General features: G+C 45.6%; 1 protein-coding gene across 3 annotated transcripts in view; it reads right to left on the reverse strand.

The window, feature by feature from the left end:
• Positions 1-12,573: 12,573 nt before the first annotated feature.
• LOC143987089 (DNA mismatch repair protein Msh6-like) overlaps positions 12,574-19,399 on the reverse strand; it is a 41,694-nt gene continuing 34,868 nt past the window's right edge. For all 3 annotated transcript variants that reach the window (XM_077485616.1, XM_077485615.1, XM_077485617.1), the window contains one exon: positions 12,574-15,392. In XM_077485616.1, the coding sequence (XP_077341742.1) occupies positions 15,177-15,392 (216 nt within the window). In that variant the 3' untranslated portion in view covers positions 12,574-15,176. The remainder of the gene's footprint in view (positions 15,393-19,399) is intronic.

Consider the following 19,399-nt stretch of genomic DNA (forward strand, 5'->3'; position numbering starts at 1 on the left):
AGGAGCTGTTATTAGGCCAACAAGGTCAGCCTGTTATGGTGAATACGGTATAAACTGACAGACAGCGGGAGGAGCTGTTACTAGGCAAGCAAGGTCAGCCTGTTATGGTGAATACGGTAAAAACTGACAGACAGCGGGAGCTGATATTATGACAACAAGGTCAGCCTGTTATGGTGAATACGGTCAAAACTAACAGACAGCGGGAGCTGTTATTATGCCAACAAGGTCAGCCTGTTATGGTGAATACGGTCAAAACTAACAGACAGCGGGAGCTGTTATTAGGCCAACAAGGTCAGCCTGTTATGGTGAATACGGTAAAAACTGACAGACAGCGGGAGGAGCTGTTATTAGGCCAGCAAGGTCAGCCTGTTATGGTGAATACGGTAAAAACTGACAGACGGCGGGAGGAGCTGTTATTAGGCCAACAAGGTCAGCCTGTTATGGTGAATATGGTAAAAACTGACAGACAGCGGGAGCTGTTATTATGCCAACAAGGTCAGCCTGTTATGGTGAATACGGTAAAAACTGACACACAGCGGGGGGAGCTGTTATTAGGCCAACAAGGTCAGCCTGTTATGGTGAATACGGTAAAAACTGACAGACAGCGGGAAGAGCTGTTATTAGGCCAACAAGGTCAGCCTGTTATGGTGAATACGGTAAAAACTGGCAGACAGCAGGAGCTGTTATTAGGCCAACAAGGTCAGCCTGTTATGGTGAATATGGTAAAAACTGACAGACAGCGGGAGCTGTTATTATGCCAACAAGGTCAGCCTGTTATGGTGAATACGGTAAAAACTGACACACAGCGGGGGGGAGCTGTTATTAGGCCAACAAGGTCAGCCTGTTATGGTGAATACGGTAAAAACTGACAGACAGCGGGAGCTGTTATTAGGCCAAAAAGGTCAGCCTGTTATGGTGAATACGGTAAAAACTGACAGACAACGGGAGCTGTTATTAGGCCAACAAGGTCAGCCTGTTATGGTGAATACGGTATAAACTGACAGACAGCGGGAGGAGCTGTTATTAGGCCAACAAGGTCAGCCTGTTATGGTGAATACGGGAAAAACTGGAAGACAGCAGGAGCTGTTATTATGCCAACAAGGTCAGCCTGTTATGGTGAATACGGTAAAAACTGACACACAGCGGGAGGAGCTGTTATTAGGCCAACAAGGTCAGCCTGTTATGGTGAATACAGTAAAAACTGACAGACAGCGGCAGCTGTTATTATGCCAAGGTCAGCCTGTTATGGTGAATACGGTCAAAACTAACAGACAGCGGGAGCTGTTATTATGCCAACAAGGTCAGCCTGTTATGGTGAAAACGGTAAAAACTGACAGACAGCGGGAGGAGCTGTTACTAGGCAAGCAAGGTCAGCCTGTTATGGTGAATACGGTAAAAACTGACAGACAGCGGGAGCTGTTATTATGCCAACAAGGTCAGCCTGTTATGGTGAATACGGTCAAAACTAACAGACAGCGGGAGCTGTTATTAGGCCAACAAGGTCAGCCTGTTATGGTAAATACGGTAAAAACTGACAGACAGCGGGAGGAGCTGTTATTAGGCCAACAAGGTCAGCCTGTTATGGTGAATACGGTAAAAACTGACTGACAGCGGGAGCTGTTATTAGGCCAACAAGGTCAGCCTGTTATGGTGAATACGGTAAAAACTGAAAGACAGCGGGAGGAGCTGTTATTAGGCCAACAAGGTCAGCCTGTTATGGTGAATACGGTAAAAACTGACAGACAGCGGGAGGAGCTGTTATTAGGCCAACAAGGTCAGCCTGTTATGGTGAATACGGTAAAAACTGACAGACAGCGGGAGCTGTTATTAGGCCAAAAAGGTCAGCCTGTTATGGTGAATACGGTATAAACTGACAGACAGCAGGAGGAGCTGTTACTAGGCAAGCAAGGTCAGCCTGTTATGGTGAATACGGTAAAAACTGACAGACAGCGGGAGGAGCTGTTATTAGGCCAACAAGGTCAGCCTGTTATGGTGAATACGGTAAAAACTGACAGACAGCGGGAGGAGCTGTTATTAGGCCAACAAGGTCAGCCTGTTATGGTGAATACGGTAAAAACTGACTGACAGCGGGAGCTGTTATTAGGCCAACAAGGTCAGCCTGTTATGGTGAATACGGTAAAAACTGAAAGACAGCGGGAGGAGCTGTTATTAGGCCAACAAGGTCAGCCTGTTATGGTGAATACGGTAAAAACTGACAGACAGCGGGAGGAGCTGTTATTAGGCCAACAAGGTCAGCCTGTTATGGTGAATACGGTAAAAACTGACAGACAGCGGGAGCTGTTATTAGGCCAAAAAGGTCAGCCTGTTATGGTGAATACGGTATAAACTGACAGACAGCGGGAGGAGCTGTTACTAGGCAAGCAAGGTCAGCCTGTTATGGTGAATACGGTAAAAACTGACAGACAGCGGGAGCTGTTTATAATGCCAGCAAGGTCAGCCTGTTATGGTGAATACGGTATAAACTGACAGACAGCGGGAGGAGCTGTTACTAGGCAAGCAAGGTCAGCCTGTTATGGTGAATACGGTAAAAACTGACAGACAGCGGGAGCTGATATTATGCCAACAAGGTCAGCCTGTTATGGTGAATACGGTCAAAACTAACAGACAGCGGGAGCTGTTATTAGGCCAACAAGGTCAGCCTGTTATGGTGAATACGGTAAAAACTGACAGACAGCGGGAGGAGCTGTTATTAGGCCAGCAAGGTCAGCCTGTTATGGTGAATACGGTAAAAACTGACAGACAGCGGGAGGAGCTGTTATTAGGCCAACAAGGTCAGCCTGTTATGGTGAATATGGTAAAAATTGACAGACAGCGGGAGCTGTTATTATGCCAACAAGGTCAGCCTGTTATGGTGAATACGGTAAAAACTGACACACAGCGGGGGGGAGCTGTTATTAGGCCAACAAGGTCAGCCTGTTATGGTGAATACGGTAAAAACTGACAGACAGCGGGAGCTGTTATTAGGCCAAAAAGGTCAGCCTGTTATGGTGAATACGGTAAAAACTGACAGACAACGGGAGCTGTTATTAGGCCAACAAGGTCAGCCTGTTATGGTGAATACGGTATAAACTGACAGACAGCGGGAGCTGTTATTAGGCCAACAAGGTCAGCCTGTTATGGTGAATACGGTAAAAACTGAAAGACAGAGGGAGCTGTTATTAGGCCAAAAAGGTCAGCCTGTTATGGTGAATACGGTAAAAACTGACAGACAGCGGGAGCTGTTATTAGGCCAACAAGGTCAGCCTGTTATGGTGAATACGGTATAAACTGACAGACAGCGGGAGGAGCTGTTACTAGGCAAGCAAGGTCAGCCTGTTATGGTGAATACGGTAAAAACTGACAGACAGCGGGAGCTGTTATTATGCCAACAAGGTCAGCCTGTTATGGTGAATACGGTCAAAACTAACAGACAGCGGGAGCTGTTATTAGGCCAACAAGGTCAGCCTGTTATGGTGAATACGGTAAAAACTGACACACAGCGGGAGGAGCTGTTATGAGGCCAACAAGGTCAGCCTGTTATGGTGAATACAGTAAAAACTGACAGACAGCGGGAGCTATTATTAGGCCAAAAAGGTCAGCCTGTTATGGTAAATACGGTAAAAACTGACAGACAGCGGGAGGAGCTGTTATTAGGCCAGCAAGGTCAGCCTGTTATGGTAAATACGGTAAAAACTGACAGACAGCGGGAGGAGCTGTTATTAGGCCAGCAAGGTTAGCCTGTTATGGTGAATACGGTATAAACTGACAGACAACGGGAGCTGTTATTAGGCCAACAAGGTCAGCCTGTCATGGTGAATACGGTAAAAACTGACACACAGCGGGAGGAGCTGTAATTAGGCCAGCAAGGTCAGCCTGTTATGGTGAATACGGTAAAAACTGACAGACAGCGGGAGCTGTTATTATGCCAACAAGGTCAGCCTGTTATGGTGAATACGGTCAAAACTAACAGACAGCGGGAGCTGTTATTAGGCCAACAAGGTCAGCCTGTTATGGTGAAAACGGTAAAAACTGACAGACAGCGGGAGGAGCTGTTATTAGGCCAACAAGGTCAGCCTGTTATGGTGAATACGGTAAAAACTGACAGACAGCGGGAGCTGTTATTATGCCAACAAGGTCAGCCTGTTATGGTGAATACGGTCAAAACTAACAGACAGCGGGAGCTGTTATTAGGCCAACAAGGTCAGCCTGTTATGGTGAATACGGTAAAAACTGAAAGACAGAGGGAGCTGTTATTAGGCCAAAAAGGTCAGCCTGTTATGGTGAATACGGTAAAAACTGACAGACAGCGGGAGGAGCTGTTATTAGGCCAACAAGGTCAGCCTGTTATGGTGAATACGGTAAAAACTGACAGACAGCGGGAGGAGCTGTTACTAGGCAAGCAAGGTCAGCCTGTTATGGTGAATACGGTAAAAACTGACAGACAGCGGGAGGAGCTGTTATTAGGCCAACAAGGTCAGCCTGTTGTGAATACGGTAAAAACTGACAGACAGCGGGAGCTGTTATTAGGCCAACAAGGTCAGCCTGTTATGGTGAATACGGTAAAAACTGAAAGACAGCGGGAGGAGCTGTTATTAGGCCAACAAGGTCAGCCTGTTATGGTGAATACGGTAAAAACTGACAGACAGCGGGAGGAGCTGTTATTAGGCCAACAAGGTCAGCCTGTTATGGTGAATACGGTAAAAACTGACAGACAGCGGGAGCTGTTATTAGGCCAAAAAGGTCAGCCTGTTATGGTGAATACGGTATAAACTGACAGACAGCGGGAGGAGCTGTTACTAGGCAAGCAAGGTCAGCCTGTTATGGTGAATACGGTAAAAACTGACAGACAGCGGGAGCTGTTTATAATGCCAGCAAGGTCAGCCTGTTATGGTGAATACGGTATAAACTGACAGACAGCGGGAGGAGCTGTTACTAGGCAAGCAAGGTCAGCCTGTTATGGTGAATACGGTAAAAATTGAAAGACAGAGGGAGCTGTTATTAGGCCAACAAGGTCAGCCTGTTATGGTGAATACGGTCAAAACTAACAGACAGCGGGAGCTGTTATTAGGCCAACAAGGTCAGCCTGTTATGGTGAATACGGTAAAAACTGAAAGACAGAGGGAGCTGTTATTAGGCCAAAAAGGTCAGCCTGTTATGGTGAATACGGTAAAAACTGACAGACAGCGGGAGGAGCTGTTATTAGGCCAACAAGGTCAGCCTGTTATGGTGAATACGGTAAAAACTGACAGACAGCGGGAGGAGCTGTTACTAGGCAAGCAAGGTCAGCCTGTTATGGTGAATACGGTAAAAACTAACAGACAGCGGGAGCTGTTATTAGGCCAACAAGGTCAGCCTGTTATGGTGAATACGGTCAAATCTGACAGACAGCGGGAGCTGTTATTAGGCCAAAAAGGTCAGCCTGTTATGGTGAATACGGTAAAAACTGACAGACAACGGGAGCTGTTATTAGGCCAACAAGGTCAGCCTGTTATGGTGAATACGGTAAAAACTGACAGACAGCGGGAGGAGCTGTTATTAGGCCATCAAGGTCAGCCTGTTGTGAATACGGTAAAAACTGACAGACAGCGGGAGCTGTTATTAGGCCAACAAGGTCAGCCTGTTATGGTGAATACGGTAAAAACTGAAAGACAGCGGGAGGAGCTGTTATTAGGCCAACAAGGTCAGCCTGTTATGGTGAATACGGTAAAAACTGACAGACAGCGGGAGGAGCTGTTATTAGGCCAACAAGGTCAGCCTGTTATGGTGAATACGGTAAAAACTGACAGACAGCGGGAGCTGTTATTAGGCCAAAAAGGTCAGCCTGTTATGTTGAATACGGTCAAAACTAACAGACAGCGGGAGCTGTTATTATGCCAACAAGGTCAGCCTGTTATGGTGAATACGTTCAAAACTAACAGACAGCGGGAGCTGTTATTAGGCCAACAAGGTCAGCCTGTTATGGTGAATACGGTAAAAACTGACAGACAGCGGGAGCTGTTATTATGCCAACAAGGTCAGCCTGTTATGGTGAATACGGTAAAAACTGACACACAGCGGGGGGGGGAGCTGTTATTAGGCCAACAAGGTCAGCCTGTTATGGTGAATACGGTAAAAACTGACAGACAGCGGGAGCTGTTATTAGGCCAAAAAGGTCAGCCTGTTTTGGTAAATACGGTAAAAACTGACAGACAACGGGAGCTGTTATTAGGCCAACAAGGTCAGCCTGTCATGGTGAATACGGTAAAAACTGACAGACAGCGGGAGGAGCTGTTATTAGGCCAACAAGGTCAGCCTGTTGTGAATACGGTAAAAACTGGCAGACAGCGGGAGCTGTTATTAGGCCAAAAAGGTCAGCCTGTTATGGTGAATACGGTAAAAACCGACAGACAGCGGGAGCTGTTATTAGGCCAACAAGGTCAGCCTGTTATGGTGAATATGGTATAAACTGACAGACAGCGGGAGGAGCTGTTATTAGGCCACCAAGGTCAGCCTGTCATGGTGAATACGGTAAAAACTGACAGACAGCGGGAGCTGTTATTATGCCAACAAGGTCAGCCTGTTATGGTGAATACGGTCAAAACTAACAGACAGCGGGAGCTGTTATTAGGCCAACAAGGTCAGCCTGTTATGGTGAATACGGTAAAAACTGACACACAGCGGGAGGAGCTGTTATTAGGCCAACAAGGTCAGCCTGTTATGGTGAATACAGTAAAAACTGACAGATAGCGGGAGCTGTTATTAGGCCAAAAAGGTCAGCCTGTTATGGTAAATACGGTAAAAACTGACAGACAACGGGAGCTGTTATTAGGCCAACAAGGTCAGCCTGTTATGGTGAATATGGTATAAACTGACAGACAGCGGGAGGAGCTGTTATTAGGCCACCAAGGTCAGCCTGTCATGGTGAATACGGTAAAAACTGATAGACAGCGGGAGGAGCTGTTATTAGGCCAACAAGGTCAGCCTGTTGTGAATACAGTAAAAACTGACAGACAGCGGGAGCTGTTATTAGGCCAACAAGGTCAGCCTGTTATGGTGAATACGGTAAAAACTGGCAGACAGCGGGAGCTGTTATTAGGCCAACAAGGTCAGCCTGTTATGGTAAATACGGTAAAAACTGAAAGACAGAGGGAGCTGTTATTAGGCCAAAAAGGTCAGCCTGTTATGGTGAATACGGTCAAAACTAACAGACAGCGGGAGTTCTTATTAGGCCAACAAGGTCAGCCTGTTATGGTGAATACGGTAAAAACTGACAGTCAGCGGGAGGAGCTGTTATTAGGCAAGCAAGGTCAGCCTGTTATGGTGAATACGGTAAAAACTGACAGACAGCGGGAGGAGCTGTTATTAGGCCAACAAGGTCAGCCTGTTATGGTGAATACGGTAAAAACTGGCAGACAGCGGGAGCTGTTATTAGGCCAAAAAGGTCAGCCTGTTATGGTGAATACGGTAAAAACTGACAGACAGCGGGAGGAGCTGTTATTAGGCCAAAAAGGTCAGCCTGTTATGGTGAATACGGTAAAAACTGACAGACAGCGGGAGGAGCTGTCATTAGGCCAACAAGGTCAGCCTGTTATGGTGAATACGGTAAAAACTGAAAGACAGAGGGAGCTGTTATTAGGCCAACAAGGTCAGCCTGTTATGGTGAATACGGTAAAAACTGACAGACAGCGGGAGCTGTTATTATGCCAACAAGGTCAGCCTGTTATGGTGAATACGGTAAAAACTGACACACAGCGGGAGGAGCTGTTATTAGGCCAACAAGGTCAGCCTGTTATGGTGAATACGGTATAAACTGACAGACAGCGGGAGCTGTTATTATGCCAACAAGGTCAGCCTGTTATGGTGAATACGGTCAAAACTAACAGACAGCGGGAGCTGTTATTATGCCAACAAGGTCAGCCTGTTATGGTGAATACGGTAAAAACTGACACACAGCGGGAGGAGCTGTCATTAGGCCAACAAGGTCAGCCTGTTATGGTGAATACAGTAAAAACTGACAGACAGCGGGAGCTGTTATTAGGCCAAAAAGGTCAGCCTGTTATGGTAAATACGGTAAAAACTGACAGACAACGGGAGCTGTTATTAGGCCAACAAGGTCAGCCTGTTATGGTGAATATGGTATAAACTGACAGACAGCGGGAGGAGCTGTTATTAGGCCACCAAGGTCAGCCTGTCATGGTGAATACGGTAAAAACTGACAGACAGCGGGAGGAGCTGTTATTAGGCCAACAAGGTCAGCCTGTTGTGAATACGGTAAAAACTGACAGACAGCGGGAGCTGTTATTAGGCCAACAAGGCCAGCCTGTTATGGTGAATACGGTAAAAACTGACACACAGCGGGAGGAGCTGTTATTAGGCCAACAAGGTCAGCCTGTTATGGTGAATACGGTATAAACTGACAGACAGCGGGAGGAGCTGTTACTAGGCAAGCAAGGTCAGCCTGTTATGGTTAATACGGTAAAAACTGACAGACAACGGGAGCTGTTATTAGGCCATCAAGATCAGCCTGTTATGGTGAATATGGTATAAACTGACAGACAGCGGGAGGAGCTGTTATTAGGCCACCAAGGTCAGCCTGTCATGGTGAATACGGTAAAAACTGACAGACAGCGGGAGGAGCTGTTATTAGGCCAACAAGGTCAGCCTGTTGTGAATACGGTAAAAACTGACAGACAGCGGGAGCTGTTATTAGGCCAACAAGGTCAGCCTGTTATGGTGAATACGGTAAAAACTGACACACAGCGGGAGGAGCTGTTATTAGGCCAACAAGGTCAGCCTGTTATGGTGAATACGGTAAAAACTGAAAGACAGTGGGAGGAGCTGTTATTAGGCCACCAAGGTCAGCCTGTCATGGTGAATACGGTAAAAACTAACAGACAGCGGGAGCTGTTATTAGGCCAAAAAGGTCAGCCTGTTATGGTGAATACGGTAAAAACTGAAAGACAGCGGGAGCTGTTATTAGGCCAAAAAGGTCAGCCTGTTATGGTAAATACGGTAAAAACTGACAGACAACGGGAGCTGTTATTAGGCCAACAAGGTCAGCCTGTTATGGTGAATACGGTATAAACTGACAGACAGCGGGAGGAGCTGTTATTAGGCCACCAAGGTCAGCCTGTCATGGTGAATACGGTAAAAACTGACAGACAGCGGGAGGAGCTATTAGGCCAACAAGGTCAGCCTGTTGTGAATACAGTAAAAACTGACAGACAGCGGGAGCTGTTATTAGGCCAACAAGGTCAGCCTGTTATGGTGAATACGGTATAAACTGACAGACAGCGGGAGGAGCTGTTATTAGGCCAACAAGGTCAGCCTGTTATGGTGAATACGGTAAAAACTGGCAGACAGCGGGAGCTGTTATTAGGCCAACAAGGTAAGCCTGTTATGGTAAATACGGTAAAAACTGAAAGACAGAGGGAGCTGTTATTAGGCCAAAAAGGTCAGCCTGTTATGGTGAATACGGTAAAAACTGACAGACAGCGGGAGGAGCTGTTATTAGGCCAGCAAGGTCAGCCTGTTATGGTGAATACGGTAAAAACTGACAGACAGCGGAGGGAGCTGTTATTATGCCAGCAAGGTCAGCCTGTCATGGTGAATACGGTAAAAAGTGACAGACAGCGGGGGGAGCTATTATTAGGCCAAGAAGGTCAGCCTGTTATGGTGAATACGGTAAAAACTGAAAGACAGCGGGAGGAGCTGTTATTAGGCCAGCAAGGTCAGCCTGTTATGGTGAATACGGTAAAAACTGACAGACAGCGGGAGGAGCTGTTATTAGGCAAGCAAGGTCAGCCTGTTATGGTGAATACGGTAAAAACTGACAGACAGCGGGAGCTGTTATTATGCCAACAAGGTCAGCCTGTTATGGTGAATACGGTAAAAACTGACACACAGCGGGAGGAGCTGTTATTAGGCCAACAAGGTCAGCCTGTTATGGTGAATACGGTATAAACTGACAGACAGCGGGAGCTGTTATTAGGCCAACAAGGTCAGCCTGTTATGGTGAATACGGTAAAAACTGACAGAAAGCGGGAGGAGCTGTTATTAGGCCAACAAGGTCAGCCTGTCATGGTGAACACGGTAAAAAGTGTTGGACAGCGGGAGGAGCTGCTATTGTTCCAACAAGGTCAGCCTGTTATGGTGAATACGGTAAAAATTGACAGACAGCGGGAGGAGCTGTTATTAGGCCAGCAAGGTCAGCCTGTTATGGTGAATACGGTAAAAATTGACAGACAGCGGGAGGAGCTGTTATTAGGCCAACAAGGTCAGCCTGTTATGGTGAATAAAAAATGACAGAAGTTATAAGCCCTCCATTACTTTATCTAAAATGAAGACAATGTTTTGCCTTTACTTCTACTTTAACTGCTTAAGGACCTCTTTCTGCACATATATGTCGACAGAACGGCTGGGCACAGGCACGTACCTGTACGTTAAGTGCCCAGCCGTGGGTCGGGAGTGTGGCGACGGCGGACCCTATCACCGCTGGTGTCCCGCGATTGGGTCACAGAGCTGAAGAACGAGGAGAGGTCTGTGTAAACAAACCTCTTCCCCGTGCTTCCTACTGAGCCCTGTTATAGGGAAAGACAATCAGTGATGTCAGATGTCAAGCAACACCCCCCCCTACAGTTAAAAAAAAAAAAAACAAACAAACAAACAACAAACAAACAAACAAACACACACACTTAACCCCTCCCCGCCCCCTAGTGGATAACTCCTTCACTGCCAGTGTCATTTACACAGTTATCAGTGCATTTAAATAGCACTGATTGCTGTATAAATGACAATGGTCCCAAAAATGTCCGATGTGTCCGCCATAATGTAGCAGTCACAATAAAAATCGCTGATCGCCGCCATTACTAGTAAAAAAAAATATTAATAAAAATGCTATAAAACTATCCCCTATTTTGTAAACGCTATAACTTTTGCGCAAACCAATCGCTAATTGCGATTTTTTTTAACCAAAACTATGTATTTTTCTACATATCGGCCTAAACTGAGAAAAAAATGTTTTTCTACATATTTTTTGGTGATATTTATTATAGCACAAAGTAAAAAAAATTTATTTTTTTTCAAAATTATAGCTGTATTTTTGTTTATAGAGCAAAAAATAAAAACCGTAGAGATGATCAAATACCACCAAAAGAAAGCTCTATTTGTGGGAAAAAAAGGATGCCAATTTTGTTTGCAAAACACGCGCAATTGTCAGTTAAAGTGACGTAGTGACGAATCACAAAAAAAGGGGCCTGGTCCTTTGGCTGCAAATTGGTCCGGGGCTTAAGTGGTTAAAGCCAGAAACAGCCCGACTAGATGGAGTTTAGCAAAAGTATTTCTCTTACTAAAGCTTTCTTTAACAAAAAAAAAAAAAGAATAAGAAAAGTCATTACAGATGGATTTTTAGAAAGGCTGAGCAGTGCGGCATAGCAGAAACAGACAATGTTTACTGCCCTCCATAAAATACAACTTTGCAACAATTACATTATTCACAGATCCTAAACATCAGCAAAACAGCCTTGAAAGTGCTTATAAAAGCCTCTTCTCACCTTCACGTCGAGCTTCCTACTGAAAATAAAATATTGGTTATGAATATTTATGTACAAAATGTTGCTGTACAATAGGAAAACATTGCTAACTCCAGTTTTACCGTTTCGGAATTTCGTTCCTGGACTATGCAAGTGGCCACCTATTGCAGATCTTAAAGGACCAGTCCACCTTCTGTAAATATATGGGTGATGACGAATAACTGATACAACTTTTATGCCATGTACACACGATTGGACATTCCGACAACAAAACTGTGGATTTTTGTTCGAAGGCTGTTGGCTCCAACTTGTCTTGTATAAACACGGTCACACAAATGTTGGCCAACAATTACGAACATAGTGACGTACAAGCGAGCCGATAAAAAGGAAGTTCAATAGTCATGTGATATCTCCATTTTGAACGCTAGTTTTCCGGCTCTTACTTGATTCTGTGTAATGTTTATGCAGAATCACTGTGACTCTTAACCCCTTTCTCCTGATGCATGCTGGGGGAGGGGCTGTACCAGGAAGTCATGCACAGTATATGTGGGACTGGAAGCAGCAGCATGATACTTAGAGGGAGATCTGTTGTATATGACTCCTCCATGTAAAAATGTAAATCACTTTCTGAGCGAGTAATAAACCCTTCCCTGGTTAAGAAGTGCATCCAGCCTGTGTGTAACTTGCTGAGCAGACACTGGCAGCATTGCTAGCAACACCCTGAGAGACCCTGTGTCAAAGGGACATAACACTGAGCATGCGTGAACTTTTGTGGGACAGACTTGTGTACATCCGATCGGAAAGTCCGACAACAAAGTTTTGTTTGCGGAAAATTTGAGAACCTGCTAGCCGACATTTTTTGGTGGAAAGTCTGCCGATATACACGGTCAGACTTTCAGCCAACAAGCTCCCATCCAACATTTCCCATCGGAAAGTCCGATTGTGTGTACACGGCATTAGTGTTACTATGGAAACAGGAGTATGTCAATGCAATGCAAAACTCCTATTTACAGTGCCTTGAAAAAGTATTCATACCCCTTAAAATTTTCCACATTTTGTCATGTTACAACCAAAAACTTAAATGTATTTTATTGGGATTTTACATGATAGGCAAACAAAAAGTGGCACATAATTGAGAAATGGAAGGAAAATAATAAATGGTTTTCAAAAATTTTTACATATAAATATTTAAAAAGTGTGGCCTGCATTTGTATTCAGCCCCCTGAGTCAATACTTTGTAGAACCACCTTTCTCTGTAATTACAGCTACAAGTCTTTTTGGGGATGTCTCTACCAGCTTTGCACATCTAGAGAGTCACATTTTTGCCACATGTTCTCATGTTTTGCCACATGTAAATTGGATTTAGGTCTGGACTTTGACTGGGCCATTCTAACACATAAATATGATTTGCTCTGAACCATTCCATTGTAGCTCTGGCTGTATGTTTAGGGTCCTTGTCCCCCAGTCTGAAGTCTTTTGCAGACTCTAATGCCGCATACACACGACCGGTTTTCCCGTCGGAATATACTGTGAAGGTTTTTCCGATGAAGTTCCACTGAAACTGTCTTGCGTACACATGATCACACCAAAGTCCGATCGTCAAGAACGCGGGGACGTACAGCACGTACGATGGGACTAGAAAAATGAAGTTCAATAGCCAGTAGCCAATAGCCTCCGTCTCGTACTTGCTTCAGAGCATGCGTCGTTTTTGGTCCGGTGGAACAGCAAACAGGCGAGCGGTTTTCCTGATAGGAATTGGTTCCGTCGGAAATATTTAAAACATGTTCTATTTCTAGGTACGTCAGAATTAAAAAAAAAAAAAAAAAAAAGTCAGATGAGGCATACACACAATCATAATATACGATGAAAAGATTCTGTCTTGACTTTTTCTGTTGGACATTCCGCTCATGTGTACGCAGCATTAGTTGGGCACCAGACACTTTGAGAATTCAAAAATAGATTTATTTTCTCTTAACAGAACTGGGGAGAGAGGGTTAGGGCCTGAACACCCTTAGGCAGATGCAAAATACTTGGCAGACTCCGAGACAAAAATCGGAATAGAAGAACAGCTATACAGTTCAAGGACCTTTAAGCTGAATTGCAGCAAACTATCTGTAGACCGCTGTCTCCTATAGCAACTGATCTGGTAACTTCAGTACAAATCGCAACTCACAGTATCCTGTTCTGGATCCTCTCACTGAGCTCCCAGTCTCTCACTAGACTCTTCAAATCCCAGCCGCTACTGGATGCCTTGAGCTCCTTCACAACTATCCCACTGTGGCTTCCAAGTGTCACCAACACTGTCCCACTGGGTCCCTGACTTTGCTCTTCAGCTAACCTGCTGAATCCTCTGCAAGCGTCAGCCATACTGTTCCACTGGGTCCCTAGCTTGACTCTGCTGAGGCTTTCCTAACTTAGTTATCCTTGCTATCTGGGTTCTTTGGACAGAGTTTCGTAACTCTCTTTGGGCCAATAAACCACACGGGGTGAATGCTTGTAATCTGGCCAAAAATAAATACAGGTTGGCATTGGGGCAGTCCACATGGCTAGAGCCATAGACTGTTCAATGCAAGGAGAACGTGTATTCCACTCAAATGGAAACAATCCTAACCACCCTCGATGGCCTATTGGTTCTCATAAATCCAAAATCTTTAGTCCATGGAAAATCTTATTCCTTCTCGTAATTATAAAGGTGCATAGCTCCCAACTGTCCCTGACTTTGAGGGACTGTCCCTCTGTGCTCCTCATGTGTCCCTCATTTTGGTCTGATCTGTATAGTTGTATATAAAATGCACTGTTTATCTTTCAAAAAGTGTTTCCCAGTGATAAAACTTTCATCCAATTTCTAAATTGCTGCATTTGTACATTTTAAAAGCCAATATAAAAGGAATAGTAGTGGTGAAAAAAAAAAAGTACTTGTGGATTTAATTAACCTTTTTTTGGTTAATTCTCCTTTAGGCTCGATTCACATCTATGCATGTTGCTTTTGAGCGTTTCTGCAGTGCCTTCTGCGGTGCTTGCCACTTTTTTGGACACACATTTTTACCATGATTTGCATCTTTTTTACACTGTACGTAGCTGGTTGCTAAGGAGGGGGCCGGAAAAGCCGGCCGCCGCATCCCTAACAGCCAATGAGTCATCAGCTGTCAGCGGCTTCCAGCGCTGAATGTAAAAAAAAAAATTGCGGGTTAAAAAAAATAAAATAAAAAATTATGAAAAAAGTGTGAGCCCCCCCCCCCCATACCGGGCCCTTGGGTCTAGTGGATTCGGACGGGACTCCCTCACACCAATTTTTTTTTTTTTTCAAAATGGCGCGGGGGTCCCCCCAAAATCCATACCAGACCCTTATCCGAGCATGCAGCCCGGCAGGTCAGGAAAGGGAGGGGACCCCCCCCACCACCATACTAGGCTGCATGCCCTCAACATGAGGGGATGGGTGCTTTGGGGCAAGGAGAGGCTTCCATCTTGCTTCCATGTTGATGGCGACAAGGGCCTCTTCCTAACAAACCTTGCCAGTGGTTGTCGGGGGTCTGCGAGCGGGGGGCATATCGGAATCTGTAAGCCCCCTTTAACAATGAGGGCCCCCGATCACAGGCTTCCCCCCTATGTGAATGAGTATGGGGTATAGTTGTACCCCTACCCATTCACCAAAAAAGTAATGTAGTGTTAAAAAATACAGTAGACAGTTTTTGACAAGTCTTTTATTAAAATTGTCCTCTTCTCCGCTTCTTCCTCCGGTCTTCCTCCATGTTCTCCTGCATCTTCCTCCTCCAGGCTTCTCATTCTCCTGCTGCTTCTTCTTCCGCTCTTCTTCTTTCTTCTGTCTTCTTTGTCCGGTGCTCTTCCTCTGCTGCTGCTCCCGGCAGTGCAGTTGCTGTAGATCTGAGGGGGACATGCAAGGAAAATAAAAAACAGCATTTTAGCTTCACATGATTGGATGATAAAATCAGCAGAGTTTCCTCTCATTTCAGATCTTCCCCTTAGATCTAAAGCTAATGCACTTGAAAGTGCACTTGTAGTGCAAAGTGGATTTGCCTTTAGTAAATAACCCCCACAGCAGTTGATCTCAGCAATATGTGTTGTGAGAATTTGATGGGAGTTCAATTTAAATTAGATTCAAATTTCAGTCCAAATTTCCAAAATTCTGAAGCATTTTGTTACGTTATTCGGAGCGTTCGGTAAAAATTTTTATATTGTAATTCAAACTAGGGTATTTGGATACAAAAAAAATGTATCCGAATATTAATTCGTTAACAAAACGAACTGCACATTGAGAATATTGGCTGATGCTATCTTTGACCTTTAGCCCCCGTTCACACCAAATCCAACTTTTACATTTGTGCGACCTCATTTGAAGTCGCATGATTTTAAAGCTGCAGATCAGTGCGACTTCAGGTGCGACTTGGCTGTCAATCTGTGCGACTTCATGCACAGAGGTCTATGCAAATTGCATCTGAAATCGCAAAAAAGAGTGCAGGATCCTTTTTTTTTCAAATCGGTGCAGCGTCAAATTGATTTGAACTGTTCCATTACTGACAATAGGGTGTGATTGTCATGGGATTTGGACCAGTCAAATCGCATGACAAGTCACACCGGTGTGAACGGGACTTAATGCCAGATGGCTACTATCTGTTCCATCTGTATGAATACGTCCAACTCCTCTTGTATAACATATGTCCAGTCATAATGATCTATGGTCTGTCTTTATTCATTATAGCAAAGCTCCATCCAAAAGGGGAAACTCCGCTTGTTGGCTACCCCACCCCCCCCGCTGCCACATTTGGCACCTTTCAGGGGGCAGCGGATACCTGGCAAAACTCCCACTTCTGGGTAAGATTTCCGCAATTATTGTGTGGCGATCTACAAAATTTTCAACCCCTCCTCCTTCCCTTCCACTGCCTTCTGGGAGGCACACAGGTCCCAGAAAATAACGGGACGAGTCTGAAAGTGCAGCGTGACTCACGCATGCGCAGTACGAGACAGGCTGTGAAGCTGCAAAGGCTTCACTAACTGTTTCTCTTGGTGAAGATGCTGGCGCCTTCACCAGGAGCCGATGGATGGATTGGCTTGGGGTACCGACATCGCACGATCCCTGGGCAGGTAAGTATTATATTATAAGTCAACAGCAGTGGCGGCCCATGCACTGTGGGCACATGGTCGCCGGCCCCCCCCATCCATGTCCCATTCAGGATGCCGGACGTATGGATTCCTATGGTGGGGGTGGTATATTTTGAAGAACCTGATTAGAGCCAGAGGCTCTAATGACTTCAAAATAGGGTGGACTCGGGCCGCAGAGAGTGGGCCCTGATCCCACCCAATTGTGTGACAAAAGCAAATAAATTTTCGCTATTCTCACACTAACCTTCCTCCCGGGCAATCAGGAGGCAGGACATCAGACCTGCTTCCTGATTGGCCAAAGTGCCAGGTCACCCTATTGGATGCCTTGCGCTTAGGAAGAGAAGCGAGGAGACTCGCAATAGAGCGGAGGTTGTCGCATCTCTGAAAGGTATGTCCGCCTGGCTGAGTCAGCTGCACCCCCCCTGCGTGCAGATCGCGGCCCTGGCACCCCCCCCCCCCTCGGGAGTTAGAGCCGAAATCCGTGCTTGTGGGGGGGGCATGCCAGTGCTGTGATCCACGCGTGCGTGGGGGGAAGGAACCAGAGCCACAAAACTCTGCGAGTGTGTGTGTGTGGGGGGGGGGGGGGGTCAGTGGGCACAGTGGCTGCATTTGGTGTGCACAGGTGGCTGCATTTGATGGGCACAAATGGCTGCAATTAGTGGGGGAGGGGTTTCAGTATTTTTCAGTTTGTTTACGCCCCCCCCCCCCCCAAAAAAAAATTTGGAGCACCAGCTGCCACTGGTCAGCAGTTACAGTATTACAGTATTTGTAGCTGCTGACTTTCAATTTTTTTCCCCCAGGCTGAAAATCCACTTTACGCAGCCTTAATCCTGTTTTGGTTTCTGGTATTAAATAATAATAGTTAAAAAAAGAATAAATTACACCACCACACATCTGCAATACACAGCTGTGTAAAGTCTAAGTAGGGTATTCCCATCCCTTTTGAGAGATTAGATGGAAATTTCATAGTCAGAGTGCAGTCAGAGGATGTGACTGTATAGTTATTCCAGGTAAATGAAAATATTGAAGCATTTAGATCTGCATGACAGCCAGGCAACTAACATTCTCGAAAGGTCAGCAATAGGTGTACCATTAATAGGTTTTTATACACCTGCATGTTTTTCTCCCATATCTCCAGTAGGTGGCGCTGGCAAGCTGCAGGCTGTTTGCTTCCACTCCTCTCTTTCCTATGAGAAGCAGTATAGAAGAACTTGCGTGCATTCGTTGTAATCCTCCAAATCCGCTAAAATACATCCAGCTACTGGGAGTATGCTAACCAGCTTCAGAAATCATTACCAACTATCCTGTGGCAAAGAGGGCTGAGCGCGTTACCTCTGCAGACCAGGCTGTTCGATTTCCCCCTTTGTCGCAGTATTTACCAGTAATTCAGACATGAAGAAAGCCGTCCTGCACAATTTTCTAGAAGAAAACATCCGATCAAGTATTTTTTTTCCCTGGTGCCAACATGGCAACATACTAAACCACATGTATGCTGCCATGGATTAGTGCCAGGAAAGGAAAATTACGGTAAGAATTTAATAAAATTTTCCATTTCCCTGGTGCCAAAATGGCAGCATACATGTTAGTATACTACCATTGATTGGTGCCAGGAAAGGAAAATTGTGGTAAGTATTCAATCCAATTTCCCTTTTTTTTTTTTTGTTTAGGCCTTTTTCACAGGGCAGCCAGATGGCGGTAAAAACAGGCAGTCAAGCCCCTGACCACCTAAAACCCAACATACAGGGGGCAGTATTCATGCTGTGGCCCTCTTGCTTTGCATAGCAGCAAATTGTCAAGTTGAACAGGACTGCATCGCTACCGCACGGCAAACACTTGGCTTATGGTTGTGGCTCATTAGTTCCATTTTAGTTCACTGTTCATCAAAAGGAAAAGAGAACAAAAAAAAACAAAAAAACAAAAAAACAAAAAAAAAACACAAGCATTCAGGAGGTGGGAAGATTGCATGTACATGGCAAGATGTTCTCTGCTGTAAATGAAGGGCATGTTACTAGGCTATTTTCTCTCCAAGTCAAATGTCATTCCTTCATAAAGAATTGAGTGAATCAGCAATATACTGCTTTATAAGCTAACAATCATAGGAAATAAATACCGTATATACTCGAGTATAGGTCGATCCGAATATAAGCCGAGGCCCCTAATTTACCACAAAAAAATGGGAAAACTTATTGACTCGTGTATAAGCCGAGGGTGAGACATGCCTGTCCAGCCTACCCGTGTGTCCGTCCAGCCTACCCGTGTGTCCGTCCAGCCTACCCGTGTGTCCGTCCAGCCTACCCGTGTGTCCGTCCAGCCTACCCGTGTCCTGTGCCTCTTTGTCCTTCTGCAGCCTGTGTCCTTCTGCAGCGATCTGCATGTAAAAACATGCCAGGATCGCCGCACCTCTTCTCATCTGTGACAGACGGCGGCCATTCCACTGTTCAAAAGCCGCGCCTCCGTCTGTGATAGGCGGAACACTCAATTTCCCAGCAGTCAGTGTTCCGCCTATCACGGACATCCTCTCATCCTCGTCCGTTGTATGAGGATGAGCGGATGTCCGTGATAGGCGGACCACTGACTGCTGGGAAATTGAGTGTTCCGCCCATCACAGACAGGGAGGCGCGGCTTTTGAATAGTGGAATGGCCGCCGTCTGTCTGCACGACACGCTGATCGGGTAGACAGACGGCGGTGACTCGAGTATAAGCCGAGGGGGGCACTTTCAACCTAAAAAAAGGGGCTGAAAATCTCGGCTTATATTCGAGTATATACGGTA

The sequence above is a fragment of the Lithobates pipiens genome, unplaced genomic scaffold (assembly GCF_037356315.1).
Source record: "Lithobates pipiens isolate NorthernLeopardFrog02 unplaced genomic scaffold, aLitPip1_a1.2 Scaffold_18, whole genome shotgun sequence".
Classification (NCBI taxonomy): domain Eukaryota; kingdom Metazoa; phylum Chordata; class Amphibia; order Anura; family Ranidae; genus Lithobates; species Lithobates pipiens.